The 20077-nt window shown below is 52.0% G+C and overlaps 1 protein-coding gene across 7 annotated transcripts in view; it reads left to right on the top strand.

Moving 5' to 3' along the window:
- The window catches only part of CTIF (cap binding complex dependent translation initiation factor), a 282212-nt gene that overhangs the window by 48717 nt on the left and 213418 nt on the right, over nucleotides 1-20077 (top strand). For all 7 annotated transcript variants that reach the window (XM_072952320.1, XM_072952326.1, XM_072952323.1 and 4 more), the window contains exon 2: nucleotides 19074-19281. In XM_072952320.1, the coding sequence (XP_072808421.1) occupies nucleotides 19102-19281 (180 nt within the window). In that variant the 5' untranslated portion in view covers nucleotides 19074-19101. The remainder of the gene's footprint in view (nucleotides 1-19073; nucleotides 19282-20077) is intronic.

Consider the following 20077-nt stretch of genomic DNA (forward strand, 5'->3'; position numbering starts at 1 on the left):
GCTGCTCACTTACTCTCCTCGAGGCAGCAGAAAAGGAGGAAGAAAAAGACGTGAGGGACCCACAACATCCAAGAGGAAACAGACGTGTGAGTGGATAACTGACCATTCAACATAACCCAGTCTTGGGGAGAAGGGTCTTGAGGGGTAGATAGGAGTTGCCTGGACAGGAATAGGTCAAGGATGCAGCCTGTGTACTGGCATGCAGATCCATCCCCCCAGCAAGGAAGGCCTTGCTGGGTCCTCTCTTCTCCAGCCTGAGAACTTGGGCTGTTTTAGATGAGGAGACCCAACGGCCGATGCAAGGGTCAGACCTCTACCTCCAGCTGAACCTATGATCGGGCCTCCGCATCCTCTATTCCATTGCTACTTCAGCTTTTCCTGTTCATCCCCTGGCTCCTGGACCCTACAGCTGACTTCTTTAGACTTCCAGTAGGCATGTATCAAGCACTAGGCTCTTAAATGGTGGGCAGGTAGCACGGGGGGCAAGAAAACCCCAGCTGAGGCTATTGGGGAATTGGGGGGGGGATGGTTCTGGGCTCTTACCAGGTTTCCAGATTTCTTCTGCTTGGCAACCACAGGTATTTCTCTCATACTTCGATTGTCTTGTAAGTCACAAAAGAACAATCAGACCCATACAACTGTGAACTTCTGCTCATCCATGTTTAAGAAGGATTCAGAGGCCTGGGTGTGAAGAAAGAAAGAAGTGTGGTGTCATTAGCAAGGCGGGAAGGTGTAGCGGGGCTAAGGTGGCGCCCTCTGAGGATGCTCAGAGGTGCCTGGAGCCTGCCCGCCCTCCGGACCATACAGACAGGAGCCCACAGGGCAGCAGGGCAGTTGGAGGAGCTGGGAACAAGATCATGGCATGTGCCGTCTCGCTGCATTTAAAATGTTAAGAGCAGAACTTGGGACCATGTTTCCCTTTGGTTTTTTGCCAGCAAGAGAATCCACTGCCGGGAGGTCTGTGAGATGCTGAGACGGCGTTGCCGTGTGGGCGGGCAGCCTCCCGTGCTTCCCGTTGTGGTAAACAGAGGAAGAAGTCTGTACAACACCCAGAGCGGGAGTGAGGATGGTGCACCAGTGATGACAACAGTGGCATTTATTGAATGTGTCGAAGCGTTCAACACGAGTTAAAAGTGCTTTATGGGGTTCGTGTTACTTTAGCCACAAGCCTTCTTTCCAGGGACAGGGCGGGGGGTCGGGGGGGCAATCCCAGTGGTACTCCCATTTCCCAGCTCTGGTTCTACATGAGGTCAGCAGATTTCTAGATAAAGACACAGGGTGAGAGATGGACAGGATGCTGCCTACCTAGCAGGGGCCCTCGCGCATCGCCAGACTAGGTGACCTCTGTGTCAGACACCTTGTGGACGCAGGAAGGCCTTGCAAATAAGGCAGTGTCCCTGCCGGAGGGTGTGAGCAGATGGTTCTGCTGGCCCGGCGTGTGGCAGGTGCCCCACTGCCTGGGGTTGCCCTCCGAGTGACCAGCCACCTCGTCTGGGACAGCAGCAGCCCCTCCAAACCAGCGTTCCAACCAGGTGATCAACAGGCTGGAGGGTCCCACAGCCAACTTTTTTTTTCCTCTTAAACCAAAATTTATATTTCCTTGCTTGTAAAAATGCCAAAGGCTTATTTTGGGGGGGGGGGGAGAGGAAAATATAGAAAATCTTTAATTCTGCCTCTGAGAGATGTTTTAGAATACTTGCTGTTGGCAGTTATTTTTCTGCACATTTTCATGTAATTGAGAGCCTAGTGTACATAAAAAATATGCTTTTTCCCATAACATGGTAACACGAACATCCCTAGCTTATTACAGTTCTTCATAAATTCCTGAGGGGATGGTGAGTAATCTGTCGGGGGAGATGGCCTCGATGGATCTGTCTCTGTCACTGGAGGTGATGGCATTTCAGGGCATTTCAGTGCCCCCTAGTCTATCCCCCTCCACGCCAGCTCCTTCCCTGCTGAGCCGGGCCTCTGCCCTGCCCAAGTCAGCAGGGCACCTGGCTAGTTCCTAAGACTGAGGGAATAAGGAGACCCTCCTCCTTCTAGGGTTAGGGCAGTGCCAGGTACCCCCATTGGCGGGAGGCAGGGCAGTGCCCGTGTCTTGGGTAGACAGATGAGACCCTTCGATGTGCTGCATTGTGGTGGCCCTGAAAGGTGGGTGCCCTGGGCCCTACTCACAGCCTGTGGTGGGGCTGGGGGGTTCTGAGCCAGCACAGTGGACCCCAAAGCTTACCTGCCCATGGTACCCAGTAAGTGGCCAGTCCACTTTGAATATGTGAGGCCAGAAGAGGACAGATCACCATGTTGCCAGCCAATGCATTGGATACCCTGTGAGCCTCAGTTTCCTCACTGTCAGATGGAGGCAGTAACAGCCTCCATGGTTGGGAGCACTAAATGCAGTGAAACGTAGAGTGTGCCTAGAAGGGTGCCTGGCCCTTGCAGGCACACAGCAGGTGCCCAGCTAGGGAGCGCCACCGCACTGTCCCTCAGAGCTGCCCCTCGGGAGCTGGAGGGTGGCGGGGAGCTGGGACCCTCCGGGAAGTAACACGGATGCCGTAGACGAGCGATGACGCCCAGGCAGAGCGAGCAGCTGAGCTGGTACACACACCTGACGCCTGCTTCAGGTTCAGCCAGCTGCTGGTTAGCGTCTCGCCTGTGACGGCTCTAAGGTCTGGGCACTTTGCATGGATAATCTCACGTATTGCTCACGCTCTGATCCTGTAGCTCAGCACCGGTAATGAGGATGAAGGAAAGCAGGGTCTTACACTCATTCAGCCTGTGGTGACCCAGGCTGCTGTTGGGGTCACAGGTCCAGACCTGCATCTTCCCTCTGGGCCCGCACACTGGGGTTCCCGCAGCCAGGTAGAGCAGGGGTGGGGGGGATGCTGGCTGGAGGTGATGGGACCCAGCAAATGCCCCTGGGCTCAGACACCTTCTCTGAAGGTCCTGCTCTGAGGATCACCTTAGTTGACTTGATGTGCATTTTGGGGGCCCACATGGTGGTCATATGGCCTGAGGGCCTGGGAAGAAATGCTGGTGTCCTGTCCCACCTCTCTGACTGTGCACAGGGACAAAGGCCAACTCCTACACCTCAGCCCCTCTGCCCGGTGGGTTCGAATGAAGATTTGGGAACTATTTTATCCAGCAAGTCGCGCTCTGGCCCGGTCACCTGGGCTGGCTGCTGTGGGCACTGGGAGGGGAGACAGCAGCATGGCCCCAGCCCTAGAGGGGGTCAGGCCTCCGCTTGATGGTGCCTCGGTGATGTGGTCCCTGCACGTGGGGCCCTTCCCCTCCCCCACCTGGCAGACCTCCTAATTCAAGGTCACTTGAAGAAGGTGCTGTCTGACCTTTTCCAGACAAATTATTATTATTTTTGTTTTGTTGGGTTTTTTGGTTTGTTTTTATTGAGGTGTGATTGACATATAACATTATAGTAGCGTCAGGAGTACAATATAATGATTCAGTATTTGTATATATTGTGAAATGGTCACCCAGATTATTAATTGCCATTGTTCTATTTATTTTTATTTTTTATTGAAATATAGTTGATTTACAATGTTGTGTTAGTTTCTGTTATACAGCAAAGTGATCCAGTTATACATATGTATATTCTTCTTCAAATTATTTTCCACTATGGTTTATTACAAGATATTGAATATAGTTCCCTGTGCTATACAGTAGCACCTTGTTGTTTATCTATTTTATATATAGTAGTTTATATCTGCTAACCCCAAACTCCTAATTTATCCTTCCCCACTCCCTTTTCCCTTCGGTAACCCTAAATTTGTTTTCTATGTCTGTGAGTCTGTTTCCGTTTCATAAATAAGTTCAATTGTGTCGTATTTTATATTCCGCATATAAGTAATATCATATGGTATTTGTCTTTCTCTGACTTACTTCACTTAGTATGATAATCTCCAGGTCTATCCATGTTGCTGCATTATTTTATTCTTTTTTATGGCTGAGTAATATTCCATTGTGTATCTATACCTCATCTTCTTTATCCAGTCATCTGTTGATGGACATTTTGGTTGCTTTCATGTCTTGTCTATTGTATGTAGTGCTGCTATGAACATTGGGGTGCATGTGTCTTTTTGAATTAGAGTTACCTCCAGCTATATGCTCAGGAGCAGGATTGCTGGATCATATGTAATTAATTGCCATTGTTTATTGAGCCTCCAGTGCGTGTTTGACTCTGCGATAAGCACAAGGATATGCATCATATATTGCTTGCCTACTATTTACCTGGGACTGTGCTAATTTTACACATTTTATATAATCCTCTCAACTGCCCGTCAAGTAGGGGTTTTTATCTGCTTTGGAGCTTTGAGGCTCAGAGGGCTCAGTGACTTACTGGAGGTCCTGCAGTGCAGTTGTCCACCCAGTTACTCTGTGCCAACTGCAATGTGTGCCCTGGTACCCGTGTCTTTGTGGCTCCTGATTGGAATTCCTATGAAGTGCAATCTCCTCCCTGGGGATCCTCAGGGACGAGGCCACGTCTCACCTGGTGCCCAGGGTCCAGCACGGCGCCTGGCACGTGCTGAGGAAGTGGCCGGTGTTTGCTGTACACTGAGTCAAGGGAAGAGCCAGAAGAAAGGGCCCAGGGTGACCCAAAGGCATATTCCTTTTGTCCTCTGACAGCTCGGCGTCCGCAGCTCTGTTCTTGGCTCGGCACTGCAATCAGCCTGGAATGTTGGATCCTGTTTTCTCCCTTGGATCGTACTAGATGATGGGCAGGTTCTTCATTACCTTTTGCAGCATAGCTAGTTCCTTCCTTCTCTCCCACTGTTCCCGTCCTGAGTGGCCTCCCGCTACATCAGCGCCAGTGCAGCTTGTCTCGCATTAGTTTTATTTCACATTGGTGTCCCTGGTGAGAGTGTGACTCTTGCTGAAATCCAGGCAGTGCCCCCCTTGCTCTCTGCCGCGCAGACGCGCTGTTTCCACAGCCTGCTGTTCTTACCCACGGTGGGCAGGCCTGTTTCTGGCTCAGGTTTCAGGCTTTGGTCTTGCGTTTGGGGAAGCATATCTCAGATCAGTTTAACTGGATCTACCCTCACCTTGAAGGCTTTAGGCCCATTCTTTATCCTGCTGTAGAAGAAGAAAAAAAACTTTTTGTTGAAGCAAAGACCATGTTCATCTGTGTCAGTGTCTAGGGGCCAGCTCTGCAATCCCAGGCAATCCCAGGCGCACAAAAGAAAAATGTGTTTTTCCCCAATTTGATCCAGTGCCCTGGAAGACAGATGTACCGCCAGCATGTGAGTAGCGTGTGGAGATACTGAGAATCAATTTAGCAGTTTCCTGAACTCCGATATTCTGTCTGCGTGCAACAGACACAGTGATTTCTAATGTCAGGCTCCACAAGGGCGTTTCTAGGTTCTTAAAGGTCATCTGATGGGGAGACTATCTCCCCAGGGCCCCCACCCCTAGGGAAAGTGCGTATTTCCGAGAAAAACACCTGGCCAGCCTCATTTATAAACATGGCACAGTATTATTGGGTGGCAGCCTGGGGACCAGCCTGTGGGGAGTGGAAATGTGTCTCCTGGCAGCTTTAAACTAATGGTCCTTTTTTGTCTCCATGTACATTTAAGATGGTCTCTTAGGTGGCAATGGAATGAGCCCATCTTCATGGACTTGTAGGACTAAGACTGTACTGCTATGTTCATATATTCTCTATGACTGTTTTTGTTGTTTTTGTTGTTTTTAAGCAAAAACAATGTAAGAAAGGCTTAGAGATGGCAGTCTCCTGGAGGCAGCCTGAGGGAGTAGAAAGGAAACACATTGGCACAAATCTCAACTAACAAGGGTTTTTGTCCTGGCTCTGTGATTTGGGATGTGTCATGTCACATCTCCATGCTTGTGTTCCCTGATTTGTCATATGAGGGATTGGCTTGCCCATTTCATTACTTCTAGCAGACATGTTTTTTTCCCCTACGTGTTCAGATCTCTGAAACAGGGTGCATCTCGCTGTCGCTGGCTGTCAGCCGCACGGCATGGCTGTCATTGACTGAGCAGGTGTGCACGTGGTCCTACTGTTCAGACTGTCATGACCGCCACTGATTAGGTGTGTTGTTGGTTACCCACATGTCAAGTGTCATTGTCATTCAAAATGTCTTCAAAAAGATCTCACTATAATTTATTATTGATGCCAAATGTTACTGTGTACACAGAGGGACCTGGAAACAGTCGATCTGATATTTTTGATATTAGAAAAGCAAATATTTGCTGTTGGGGGAAGGACTGCAATTTCATACTTTCTTGTAAATCAACAAAAATTATCAGCCTCACACTTGCCAACAAAGGCAAGAGAAATTCCCCAAATTCTTCAGGGAAGGAAAAAAACACCTCAAAGCCATGGGAGGCTCCTGTGACCAATTTGTCCGCATGCAGGACTGTCATTAAGGTATTATGTCAGAGTTTAATTGGCAGCATTTTTTCTTTCCTTTGTGGCTCGTAAAAAAATGGTGAATCTTAGAATTGATGACTTTACTTTCTGAAGTTTCTCTTGGTTTTAATATCTAATAGCTTTACTTTTGCTTTATTTTTTTGGTCAATTAGAACAAGGTAATAAAAATCACATTCCTCCCATGTGTTGGTGCTGCTCCTCGGGCCCCACAGCACGTGACTCATGGTATCAATTGTCTGGTTACTTTCCTGTGTGTTCCTAACACCTAACACCAAGCTTGAGGAGGTACTTACTAAATAAGTGGATAGACGGGTAGATAAATGGATGAATGGTTGGATAAATGGACAGATAGATGATGGATGGATGGGTGGATAGATGGATGGAAGGGTGGGTGAATGGGTGGATGAATGGAACTGCCCAAGGAGGTGCAGCCTATCTTTGGCAAAGCAGCAGAATCCCTTCTAGGGAAGCTGCAGGCATTTCTCCCAGACTCGGGGGGGAACCTAGACTCCGTTTTTAGGCTTTTTATTGACATTTCATTATTCACTGGTAGTCTTAGCTGATTTTCACAACTATAGCTTTCTCTGGATGGATCTCCAATCTACTCAGCCAGAGGTGTGAACCCAAGGCCATATCTTGGGACCAATTGTGTAGACCAACTAGTTTTTTAAATAGCTTAATTGAGATATAATTCACATACCATGCAGTTAACTTATGTAAAGTGTCCAATTAAATGGTTTTCAGTATAATCACAGATATGGACAACCACTGCCAATTTTAGAACACCTTCATCACCTCAAAAAGAAACCCATACCCTTAGCTATTGCCCTCCTACCCACCTTTGCCAGCCCCTCACCCCTAGCCCTAAGCGCCCACTAATCTACTTTCTGTCTCTGTGGATTTCCATATGCTGGACATTTCATATGAATGGAATTGGATTATTTGTGGTCTTTAGTGAGTTTCACTTAGCACAGTGTTTTCAAGGTTCATCTACATTGTAGCATGTGTCAGGACTTCATTCCTCTTTAATGGCAGAACAATATTCCACTGCCTGGATATACCACATTCTGTTTATCCATTTATCAGTTGGCAGATATTTGGATTGTTTCCATGTCTTAGTTATTATTAATAATATTACTAAAAACATTCATGTATAAGTTTTTGTGTGGACATATATTTTCATTTCTCTTGGGTATAAATACACCTAGGAACAGAATTGTTGGGTCCTATGTTAACCCTGTGTTTGATCATTTGAGGAAATACCAGACTGTTATCCAAAGCAGCTGCACCATGTTTCGTTCCTACCATCAGTTTATGAGGGTTTTAATGTCTCCACATCCTCACTGACACTTGGCTCAATGATTTATAAGGTTCTTTCTACTTCTAAGCTCCCCAGATTCTGGGGTGAAATCTAGTGACTTTTGAGACAATGGAAGCCCTTTCCTGGCTTTCTATACCCTCCTTCTCCTATCTCAGCAGAGTCTTCAGAGGGCTGTGGGGAATTTCTCAGTTAATTATCTGCCAGTTAACCACTCAGCCTGCTCCCTGTGGCTGTAACAGGCTACAGACTGCTCCTGCTGTTTGCCCGTAAAGAGGTTATCTGCTGCTATCACACTCTGGTGAGTGAAATTCACTGCAGGGATAATGGGAAATAGAGCCCAATGACTGTGATGGCCTAATAAGAACAGCCATCCAGGATCTGCCACCAGGTGGGTTCTCTCTGGCTGCATCTGGGAGTCTTGGCTACCGCTGCCCCCAACTAGCTCTGGGGAGGGCTCCTAGGTCAGAGAGGCCCAAGATGAGCAACTTCACAGTCCTTCCACCGGGGGCCCACGGTCTTTCCATCCATCTTCTGTGGAATCTTGCTTTGTGCCAGGCCCTGGAAGTATAATGATGAGAAAGTCAAGATGATCACTGTCTACCGGAAGGCATACTGTAGTGGGTTCCCCATGGGAGTGATCTGGAGATCACTCAGATTTTCTGGCTGCCTCTTTTCCTAATTACATGACCTCAGCATGTCTTGAGAGAAACGCTTGGGGAAAACCACCCCAGGAGAACTGCCGTGCCTGGGTCTTCAGCGTGGCCATGGCCAGCAGCTCTCATCTCTGGCTTGGCCGTCATTGCTGCGAGCTGAGTAGCTGGACTCCGTGTTCTACAGAGTAACAGCTGTAGCCAGCAGACATCTGTGGCCTGCAGAGCTTGGCTTTCCTACCCCGTCTCCAGATGTCTCTGCAATATGTAGGACTTACATCTGTTCAGTCCCTTTCTCCTTCATCCCTCAGAGCTTCAGCCCCATAACAACACAAGCTGGTGGGACTGTTTGGGGATTTACTGGCTCATGCCACAAGGCAGTGGGACTCTGAGCTGCTGCTGGTCCGGGGAAATGCCCAGGACTGGAGTCAGGATGCCTGGGATGTGGTACTTCCTGTCACTAGGCCACAGGCACATTGCTCCAGGGTGCAGTTAGAGGGAGGTGGTGATGTATGCTCTGTCTCCCTCATACACAGGGTGACTGAGAAGTAGCTGGCTGGATGGTGCAGAGCTGCAGACCCCAGTGTTAGGAGGCCCAGAGCTGTCTCCCAGGCCTCCACAGATAACGCCAGATCTGACTCAACAGTTCATATCTGATGGCAGCTTATTCTGTTACCCTGTGAAAGGCGTGAAGCCTTGACCTGGAGCGGTTCCAGGGCCCACTTCAGAAGTGACCATGGGGTACAGCAGCTCACAGGGTGATGTTGAGCAAAGGATGTGAACGTTGAGTGGGTGGAGCTGTGGGCTCCTCGCTTATGTTTAATCAAACTAGCTGTATCTTGGATCCACCCTGGGCTCAATTCCTGACGCAGCCAGCCTCTTACCGGATGCCCATGGGCAGTTCCTGTCCGCCTCAGTCTCCTAAGTTGTATAATGGGGACCAAAAGTGCCTACAGTATAGATTGTCTCGAGGATTAAAGTAACATATGACAAGGATTTAGCACAGGGTCTAGCACATAGTAAATGCTCAATAAATGCTGGTTGTGGTTTTTTATGTATCATGGGAAGCCATGTATAATTTAATTTGAAAAATAAGTATGGTGTTAGAGGAAAATAGTTTGGAAACCAGCGATCTGTGGGGAATACAGTATTGATGGTTTGCTTTCCTGCTTCAGTACAGGTCAAGGGCAGCTGACTCTGAGCGGGAGGAACACTCCGGGGGTCCCCCAAATGAAGGCATGGGCAGCAGGGCTGTGAAGGCTGCTCCAGGAGCCAGGGGTGTGGCCTTCTGTCTTCTGTGCGTTTGCACTCCTGGGCTTCTGCTGCTCAGCTCTCCCTGTGGTTCATGGAGGATTCAGGGAGAGGTATGGGAGCCTGGGCCCTCGATCAAGTTTGAGATGCCTGTGATTGCTGTCCAGTGGGCTCCAAGCATTGTGTGGGATACACACAGGCTACTCTGCTTAAGGGGCCCACGCTCAGCCTCCCATACTAGCTGTTTCCACTGCTAACACGCCACCCGTCTCTGCCCCCGGGCGGCCAGCAGCTGCCTGTCTGCTAATACCAAGCGGACAGAGCATCAATTACCTGCTGTTCATTTTCTCATTTCTGGGAATCCATCATCAAATGCTCAGTGATTAACTGACTGTCTGCAGTGGGCTCAGGTCTGACTCCCAGGGGACAAAGCAGAGTAGACACAGCCTCAGCCTCTAAGAGCTTAGCTGAGGAAGGAGGCAGGGGCATGATGGGGGGCAGTGAGACAGCCCTGTCCATTTATCTGGACCCCCCTCAAGACATTCAGGAGTGGCGCCCCTTTCCCAAAGGGTGGAGTTTGGGGATGCACTGCCTTCTGTGGTTGACTGTTTTCTTTACTTCCAGTGCAGCCCCATCCCTGCAGAGTGACGCAGTCTTCCTATAATAGCGCTGTGGCCTGTCTTCAGCCAGGTTAGGGGAGAGTCCTGCTGGTCCGGAAACCTTTCTTTCTCCCTCTTGCAGTGACTTTGCTGATGTCTATTTTGGGCTATGGTGTATTGATTTCACATTGTAACTCCCAAGAGGCAGTCCTTGTTCTTATTTCCAAATTCTTTGGGACACTCCTTTTTGCAGTCATCTACCACCTACAGTTACTTTCTTGCAGGGGATCTCAAACTCGGAGGGCGAGGCAGGTAGTGTGTGAGTGAGCACAGCCGTATGAGAATGCTGGCTCTGGGCAGTGGGAGACATTAGGGAGTGTCCGGGTCTGTGGGGAACTGGAGATTACACGCCCTGTCTGTAGGGGTCAGCCCTGCTTAGCTCTAGCTGGTGATTGTGATGTGGGGAGGTGAGCCAATGGTGTTGGATTTTCCACTCTTTCAAGAAAAACAGAAATGTGGATTTTTACATGAAGTCTTTTGGTTTATAAAATTGGCTTAAATATTTTTAAGATACCAAACAGACCAAACAAAAGATACTGTGGCCCTGACATGGCACCAAACGGCCATTTGCAATCTCTGCTTTGTGATTATACTCCTGTGCAGAGCCCGTCACCCAAGGTGGCGGGAGACAGAGGAGCAGCTGCTATGAGTGTTCTGAGGGACGGGGTCCCTGTGAGCTGCGATGGTCCAGGTAGCGAGCAGGAGGTGGGCTCGACTGAGCTGTCCTGGAGGATGAAGACACATGAGGGAAACGGATGCTTCTCTCACAGGGAGCCAGCTCTGCCTTCCCAGCTGTGGGACAGTCCCCAGGGTCACAGCCTCGCAGGGACAGGCTGTGTGGAACCTGTTTTGGCTCCCCAGACCCCCGCCAAGCTCTCAGACCCCACTTGGTACTGTCCCTGCTCCAGCTGGGCTCTGTTTCCAGAAGCTGTTGCAGGAGGGAGCAAGATGACTGGGGACCCTGGTTACCCCAAGAGAGACACTGGAGAGAGAGTGTCACCTGAGAAGGAGGGCCTGGGGTGCTGGGCCACTGGGCTTGGAGGCGCTTTCTGGCCTTCACCCCAGGTGCTCTGACAGGGGCATCGCTGGGCTCAGAGCAGGACACCGTTGGTATCCCTTCCTGGCATACTCTGAGTTCGTTTCCACTCTTTGTCAACTCAGAAGCTTTTGAAGGCTCGTGGTGGGTCCCACACGGTCCACTTCTCAGGCAGTCTCCCTTAATCCTCCCAGCACTTTATGAGATGGTACTTTTCTCATCAGTCTGCTCTGAAGATATGACAACAGGCTGCCCAAGGGCACAGAGCGAGGAAGTGGGTTAGCCAGCACTGGAACCCAGAATCATTACGTTTCCCTGTCTTAGGAGCAGGGGTTGGAGGGGAAGCCACCTGACTCCAGCCAGAGATGAGGCTGGCTGCCAGTGACTGTGAGACCTATGACAGATTTGGTACCTTTATCTCCCCCTATGGGGCTTCACCAGTGACTTCCATGCCCCTTGGAGCCTGTAGGACATACAGGAGGTGCTGAGTACCTATTGGAGTGAATTGCCTTAAGGAAGCTCTTGAATGTGGTGGGAAGAGCCTTAGTTCTAGGATCAGGTGACCCTGGCGTCTGGAAGGGAGGGATATGGGATCAGTCTCCCACCAGCACCCTTGGCTTTAAGGTTCTAAACTTGGCGGGGCGGGGTAGAGGGGAGCCTGGGCCCAGCAGTAGTGGGCAGAAGAGTGGGGGAGACCAAGGAGTGTGCCGGAGTGGGTGTGAGAGGACCAGGGAGCTGTAGGTCGGTCTGCCGTCCTGAGCTTGGGACGATGAGAGATATAGGATGAAGTGGGGTCCCCAAGGACCATGAAGTCTTGTCAAGACAAGATAAAAAAAAAACATAAAAAATTCAAGAGGGGGACAAGCGTTGGGTAACAGCGCAAGGGAGGATGAGAAGGTGTCAGGAGGCAGCCTGTGTTCCGCTAAGCGAGCCGGTGGGCAGTCAGCGCCTGGAGCCCGGTGCAGGCTCCTGTAGACCCCGGGGGCTGAAGGGGAGGGCAGACCTGGGCAGCAGAGCATCCAGGGACAAGGCAGGGGCTGGAGCCGGAGCCCACCCTGGATGCCCATCGGTCCAGATTCGTCTGCTGATGTGGAGGCCTTGGGAGGGTCCAAGAAATGACTGTTTCAGGATTTTCCTCCAGAGGAAGTCCCAGTTAGGAGACTGGAATCCGATGGGGTGTCTTGCTGCGTGGACTGCTATGGATGCACCTTCTCCCTGAGACCTGCCTTCTCAGACGCCTCCCCTAGAGTTGCCACGATGGGTGCTTTGAGGAGAGAAGGGTTCACAGCATCTCCCCTGTCTTCCGGGCTCATAGTGATCTGTCCCCTCCCAGTGAAAACGGGTCCAGCGGCGCTCAGTCACTCCTGAGACTGATTGAGGGAGAGGGCAGTGAGGCCGGAGGCTTTTGGTCTCTCTGGAAGTTCTGAAAGAACCATGAGGCTTGGCCCAGGGCCCTGCACAGAGTGAAGGCTCAGTAGTGTGTGAAAATGATGCTATGATTTGGGGTTTGTCTATAATTTAGGAATAACTGTCTGGCGTTAATGACTTTGACCCAGAACTGCACTTGGGGTCCAAAGACATTGAAAGTCACTGTGGGAAGGAGGAGGTGACTCAGCTCAGCAGAGGTTCCCTGGGGATGGCAGACTGTGGGGAACTTGGGGACCCGCATTACAGGCCAGGCTCTATCCATAGACATCTGAGTAGCTCCCAGCAGGACCTCCCCTTCTCTGGGCTCCAGTGTCCTCATTTGCTCAGTGAAGGAGCTGGATTCTCTAAGATCCACTGAGGTCATGTGGCTTAGATTTCAGGAGCCCCTCCAATGTGTTGAGAGCAGCTGGATGTGTCTGGCCCTGCGGCTTGGCCCTGCAGGACCCTGAGCAGGTGCAGTTACAGGCACCTGGTGCTGAGAGTCCAGGGTGGAGCTGGGTGGTCCCGGGGTCCACAGATAAATACTAATTCAGCCTGTTGAGGTCCTGCCTGGCCCTTAATGGACCATGAGAGAAAATGCCCCTCTTCCAGGGAGCTGGTCTAACAGGCCAGAGTGTCAGGATGGAGAATCCACCCGTTTTCAACCAGGGTGGGCTATCTGAACAATGGATAGGAAGAATGTGACAGGTTTTCTAGAGCTTGGCTATCTGAAGCGAGGTCCTCTGGCCAGCAGCAACATCACCAGCTGGAAGCTTGTTAGAAGTGCAGAATCTCAGGTCCCACCTGGGAGCCAGTGAATCCGAATCTATATTTTAGCAAGATGGCCTGTGATCGCTGCACATGTGAAAGTTTGGGAGGCCCTGCTCTGGGCCACTTTTCATAAACTCTTTTGACCACGCCTCATAGAAAGAGATACTTTTCCATGGGCAGATGAGACAAAAGTTCCATGAAACAATAGTTCCACATACAATGTGTGTTACTCACTGATATTTGCAATTTAGTTGTGTATTTTGAATGATCATGAGTTTATCTCGCAGCCTCCCAAATTGCCGAGACCTGCAGTTTACAAAACGCTGTGCTAGCTGACCCCCATCTGATGTTTGAGTGACAAAGGGTTACCCTGGTATGTGTGTTAGGGCCTGCTGTCAGCCATTTAGAGGACTCCTGAGAGGACTCCTGAAGCTGTAAATGGTGCGGATTTCTGGGGTCACCTCCGGCTCCATTTGAGTTTTCCTACTTCCGGTGGTTGGAGGCCTGAGGCTTCTCTATACGGAGGCCTCCACTGAATTCCCTTGCTTTTCTTTGGCGAACACCATAGAGTCCCCAGGCCAGCATAGACAGGAGTGGCCAAGCATGATGCCTGCAGATTTGGGGGAAAGGCATTCTCCCGCACCCCAAGTCCTGTTTGTGCAGGAGATGGAGCGTGGGCTGGACTTGGAGGGGCGGTTGGCAGCAGGCCGTGGTGAAGGGGGTTCCCATGGCTTCCTCAGGGAGCGCGGTGGGCGTCCTCTGTCCCCTGGCAGCTGGCTCTCTCCTCCCACACTCTCAGCAGGCGGCCTGGCCTGGCCCTGCCCTGGGGGCTGCCTGATGGCGGACAAAGGAAAAAGCCCTCCTTGCAGGCTCAGGGTGAAGGTGTCAGTTACCAGCAGGGTGTGGAGGTGGGAAGGGGAAAGGGGCGGGGCCTTGTGTGTAGCAGGGTCACCAGGGGCCTCTGCCGCAGGGGGTCCGGGAGGGGAGTGAGGCTGTGCGCAGCAGGCTAGGGGCGGTGGAGATGTGGTGGGTGGATGTGATTCAACACGAGGAGAGTGGTGCTGATTGGCTGGGCCCTGCTATCCACCCCCAGCTCGGATGTGCCTGTGTCAGTCTGCGGAGTAGCTATCCTGCTAGGATGGGCCAACAGACCCGTGAGGCCCCCAGGCCACTGAGCTCAGGAGCGCAGAGCAGCCCCCTGCAGCACTGCACAGTTCCCTGCTGCTGGCCTGTGGTCCAGGAGGCCCGGCCCCTTACAGTAGCCAAAAGTGAGTCCTGCGCTTCCTCTCTGAGGTCCCAGCAGAGTGTGCCACCCGGGCTGAGTTGCATGCTGAGGGCCTGAGGGGAAAGGGTCTGATGAAAGGTGAAGGGCTGCCCTTTGAGGGCCTGGAACGATGGATTTCCCAGAGAAGGGCTGGCAGGCGGCAGAGCAGAAGCGTCTCATCTGGTTTGCAGGTCATCGGAGGAGGTAATGCCTCTAATGCCTGGCTCTTCTTAAAGGGATTGGCTAAATTTACAGCTACTAATGCCATTTGTCACTGGGCGGGTGGGAAAGGACTGCTGAGAGGGCTGGGACAGTTCCAGCTTCTTGTCTCAGGGCCCTCCCTTTCCCTCCAGACCTCTAACCCCGATGTAGTGCTGTGAAGCCCCCGCAGGGTGCAAGGCAGGAGGGCAAGAGGGTGAGGGGAGTGAGACTCCTGACCTCAGGCAGAGCCCACGGTGTCCGCAGATGCGCCTTTGCTGAGTGTGGGCTTCCCAAAAAAGCCACACCGCTCTGCCGCCTCAGCCCCTCTGCACCCCTCCTACAGCCGTGCCCACCCAGGCCCCGCCCTCCTGCCTCCTGCCTCCTGTCTGCAGGCTCAGGGCTGCCAGCCCTGTACAGCAAAGTGCGGCCTCAGCACTTTTCCCTTTCCTGCTGCCTGCTTTTTTGTTCCTTCTCATCCATCACCTGGCAGGGGATGGGGCAGGGCTGGGTGAGGAGGGGAGCCCAGAAGACTGCAGGGGTGTGCTCCTGGACTCTCGCCTCTCTGGCATCCTGGATGGCTGCGGCTGGGGAGCTGGCTCTTCTCTTCCACCCTCTCCTCTGTTTCTTCTTCTGGTCCCATCCCCTTATCACTTTCACTGATCATTGAAACATAAGCTCCTCTTGCTGGTTCTCTCAGCTTAGCCGGAAGCCCAGCTGTTTGGAGATTTCCCATCCCGATCTTCCTACGAATGAGAAACGGAGCCAGGAGGAGACCCCAAAGCACAGGCAGGAAGGGAGCAGAACAAGCCCTGGAGGGGAGCATCCCTTTATTTCTCTGTGTCTCCATCAGCCTGAAAGTTTACTCTGTGCCTGCTCACTCTTTTTACCTTAAAAATGTGGCAGAACTTCTAGACATGTACCCCAAAGAATTGAAATCAGGAACGCAAACACCCATGTTCATAGCAGCATCATGCACAATAGCCAAAGGTGGGAACAGTCTGAGTGTCCACTGATGGATGAGTGGCTACACAACATGTGGTCTACAGTATATTATTGTGACACAGTGTGTTACTCAGCCATGAAAAGGTATGAAATTCTGACACATGCTACAACATGAATGAATCTTGAAAACATTATGATAAGTGAAATAAGCTAGTCACAAAAGGACAAATATTGTTTGATGCCATCTATGCGAGGTACACAGCGTAGACAAATTCATAAAGACAGGAAGTGAAGTGGTGGCCAGGGGCTGGGGTGGGGGAGGGGGAGTTGTTTGATGGGCATCAGAGATGGTGATGACCATCTGGAAATAGCAAAGACCCTTACACAACACTGTGCGTGTACTTAATCCACGCAGTTGTACAGTTAAAAGTGGTTACAATGGTACGTTTTGTGTTCTGTGTATTTTACCACTCTAAAAAGTGGGGGTGTGAGTGCCTGACTGATCCCCGAGGAGGTGGATGATACAGCCGGGCCCCCCCCCCCTCCTCCCTCTGCTCTGCTAAAGAGAGAAAGCTCTGGGCTTTTCTGCTGAATGAGGGGGCCTCTCAGAACCCTGGCTGGGACTCATTCTGGAACGTACAGATGAGCCCAAGTGTGTGTTAGCCTGGTTCCCCTTCTGAAAGCTGAGTTCCCCGAAGTACCCCAAGAATGGGAGTCCCCAGGGGAGAGCGACACGGTGGGAGGGAGAGCCGGCAAAGGGATGTTATGGATCTGGTCACCACTGTGGGCAGCTGGGCTCAATCTGCTGGGACCCACTGAGGGACTATGGAAAATGCACCTCAGTTGTTATCTGAGAGACCAGGAGGGAATGTCTGTCCCGGTCCAGGGCTGCCCCAGGGGCTGTTAGCTCCTCCCACTTCCAGGGTGCAGGGTGGGGTGGCAGGCAGGAGGCGGCGCCTTCCTGCAGGCACTGCCCCTGTGTGTCCTAGGAGCCCTGGGCAGAAGGCCCTCAGGGCGGCTGAGGTGAGGTGCATCAGGTTACACGTGTGAATCTGATTGGGCAGCAGGGGCGGGAGTAGGATGGGGGCTTCCAAGACAAATGACAGTGTGAGGCGTCTTTGTTTTCCCTCTGGGAACCAAAATTCTGCAGGATGGGAATGTGTCTCAAGGCTTGTCCCTTTCATAGGTGAGCCAGCATGGGGTGATTTCTGCCCCCAGACTCCCTCGCAGGATGATGGGGTGGCCCTGTGACAGGCCCACGGGAGACTTGGGGTGCCGAGCAGAGCAGGGCAGAGGCTGCTGCTGCAGGCGGAGCCCAGCACTCGATCCTCCTGGAAACACACCTGACTAGTTTCTACAAAGCCCAGCTCCGCCCGCACCTGTGAAGGATGCCAGAAGCCCTTGATAAGATCTCAAGTCTTCGAGGAATAATGGGTGTGGCCTTAGGCCCTGGTTTTTCCTCCAGGCACCTCCTTTCAGCCCTCTCTGGATGCCATCCCTCTGAGGCCTGCCACCTCTCCAGGGCCCTGCACTGAGCTAGGCATGGGGCCCAGCCCTCTAGAGCCTGCAGCCCAGTGGAGAGTAAGACGCATGCATACAACCAGCACTTGAAGAATTCACTGGGCAGTGGGGAAAGAGAAGTAGGAGATGTCCCCAGGGCCTGAGCAGGCAGCCAGGAGGCAGGATGAAGGAGGAGTGGGGCATTGGCAGACCTGGAGCTCTGCTGTGCAAACTTGGGCAAGTTACTTAACCTTCTTGAACCTCAGTTTTCATTCTGAGAGATAAGTAGATGAAGGCATATGGAATGCTGAAGAGAGTGCCTGGTTTATGATATGGGCACAGTGCACATTAGCCATTCCTATTATTGGTAGAGGCTGCTGTATGCATGCCCATAGGCCGAGGCTGGGCGAATCCTTCACCCGCTGGACTCGGGCTACTTGCTAGATGACCTCTAAGGTACTGTTCTGTCACTCTGTGAATGTAAGGACCTCGAGCTTTGGTAGGTGGAGGGAAGGGGAAAGTGACGCTGGGTGAGTGACACAGGGTGAGCGAAAGCAGAGGCAGAAAGAGCATCGCATGTGAGTAGTTTCCTGCCGAGTAACAAGTGACTACAAACTGAGCGGCCTGACATGATCCCGTTTATAACCTCACAGTTCCAGAAGTCAGAAGTCCCGCTCGATATAGCCCGGGGCTGGAAGCAAGGTGTCAGCCAGGCTGAGTTCTAGTCTGGAGACTCTGGGGGACAAGCACCTGTTCCCAAGCTGGAGAGTTTACCTCCTGCAGTTGTAGGACTGCAGCACCGTTTCCTTGCTGCTCATTGACCAAGGGTTGCTCTCAACCTCTAGAGGCCGCCCACGTCCTTACACAAACCCCCTCCTTCAGGCCAGCAACTCTGTCTCCACCTCCACTGGAACACAGGTCACATTGTGCCCAGTCCCCCCGGGAGAGGGGCCCAGCACTAATGAGGGTGTCATGCTCCTATAGGGGGTGGCCAGGCAGGGCCCATGGCTAGGCCACGCCCTCCAGAGAACCTGCCAGGCCTTTCATGTGCCATCATTGAAAGCCATTTATGTCCTTACAGACTGGGCATGGTGTGTATCCCTGGAGCCGCGCCGTAACAGGGCTGCAAAATCGTGTCTATAACTTAAGGCCTACAGACCTCACCTCATTTCGGATTAGTCTGGTGTCCAAAGAGAAAACACCTCTTTAGAAGGAGGCATTTTCTTAGAGGCCCAGGCCCCTTAGAGGGTTTGTGTCTGCGGACCCTTTGTACATCCCAATGCTGGGGTCAGGGACACAGAAGCCTGTGGTCTGCTTTGTGGTAGATTTTGTTAACTCCGAGTTGGGAAATGGGGCTGGGTGGTAGACAGAGTCTATCTCCTCCTTTTTCCCTGGTGGTAAGGTCTGGTATAACTCCCAACATCGCACAAGTTACTGTGTTGGCCAATTAGACAAATTACTTGCCTTCCCTGGGCCTGAGTCTCCCTAAACATGGGGGATCACAGCGTCCTCTTCACACTAAAGGGAATCCAGCACCCCACCGACTTCTCAGGATGTTGGGAGACCAAGGTGGGGTGATTGATGAGGGGGAGGATTTCTCGAGTGGGGTCATCCATCATCTCTGCCTCCAGCGGTGTCTCATGGAGCCTGTCTGTTCTCTGTGTCCCGCAGCCCCTACCCAGGCCCCTGAGCGGGAGGGATGGAGAACTCCTCGGCAGCGTCGGCCTCCTCCGAGGCTGGGAGCAGCCGCTCCCAGGAGATCGAGGAGCTGGAGCGGTTCATCGACAGCTATGTGCTCGAGTACCAGGTGCAGGGGCTGCTGGCCGACAAGACGGAGGGTGACGGGGAGAGTGAGAAGACGCAGTCCCACATCTCCCAGGTGAGCGCCACCCACGGGAGGGGCGGGGCCTGTGCAAACTCAAGGGGGCTGAGAAGGGACTGTAGTTCTGGGCAGTGTCCGGTCGCCTAGATTGCCGAGATGTGGATGGCCCCACCCAGCAGAGTAACCGAGCCAGTCAGGAAGCCCCTGGCCGTGTGCTCCTGGGCCCTCTGACCCACCTCTACTCTGTCCTAACCCGCCGGGCAGCTGGGACCCAGCTGGACTCAGAGTTCATGGAGCCCTCGTTTACTGAGTACCTACTGTATGCTGGCCACCACTCCCTGTCCTCCACAAGCCCATGTTCTAGAAGTGACCTGATGATTGTAGCTTATCCAAAATGTGCATCATCAAAAGTCTATCACTTGTGACTAATTGGTCTGAATTTCACATACAGGCAGTCATTGGCAGAACTGAATCTCTCAGGCAGTTACCCAGGGCTCTGTGTACCAGAACCTGTTAGGCAGATGAGGCCTCCTGACCAGAATCTCAGGTTGGTCTCCCCGCTCCTGGGTCAGTCTGCAGCAGCCCTGGGCTTGAGTAGAAGGTAAACTCGGCTGAAAGGCTGGGCTGAGATTTGGAGGTCTTGAGTTTTCCCATATAAACCACTCAGGTGCGGGACCATGTCACGTGCATCTTTGCTGAACACAGTAAATCCTCAGTAGATATTTGTTCAAGAGCTGGTTCTAGATTTGCTTCTAGCTGCCTGCGTGACCTCAGGCAGAAGCCCTCAACTCCTCTGAGGCTTGGCTTTCTTATCTGGTGAATGGGGATGATCCTGCTGCCTTAGGAATGTTGG

Source organism: Vicugna pacos, chromosome 30 (genome assembly GCF_048564905.1).
Source record: "Vicugna pacos chromosome 30, VicPac4, whole genome shotgun sequence".
Taxonomy (NCBI): domain Eukaryota; kingdom Metazoa; phylum Chordata; class Mammalia; order Artiodactyla; family Camelidae; genus Vicugna; species Vicugna pacos.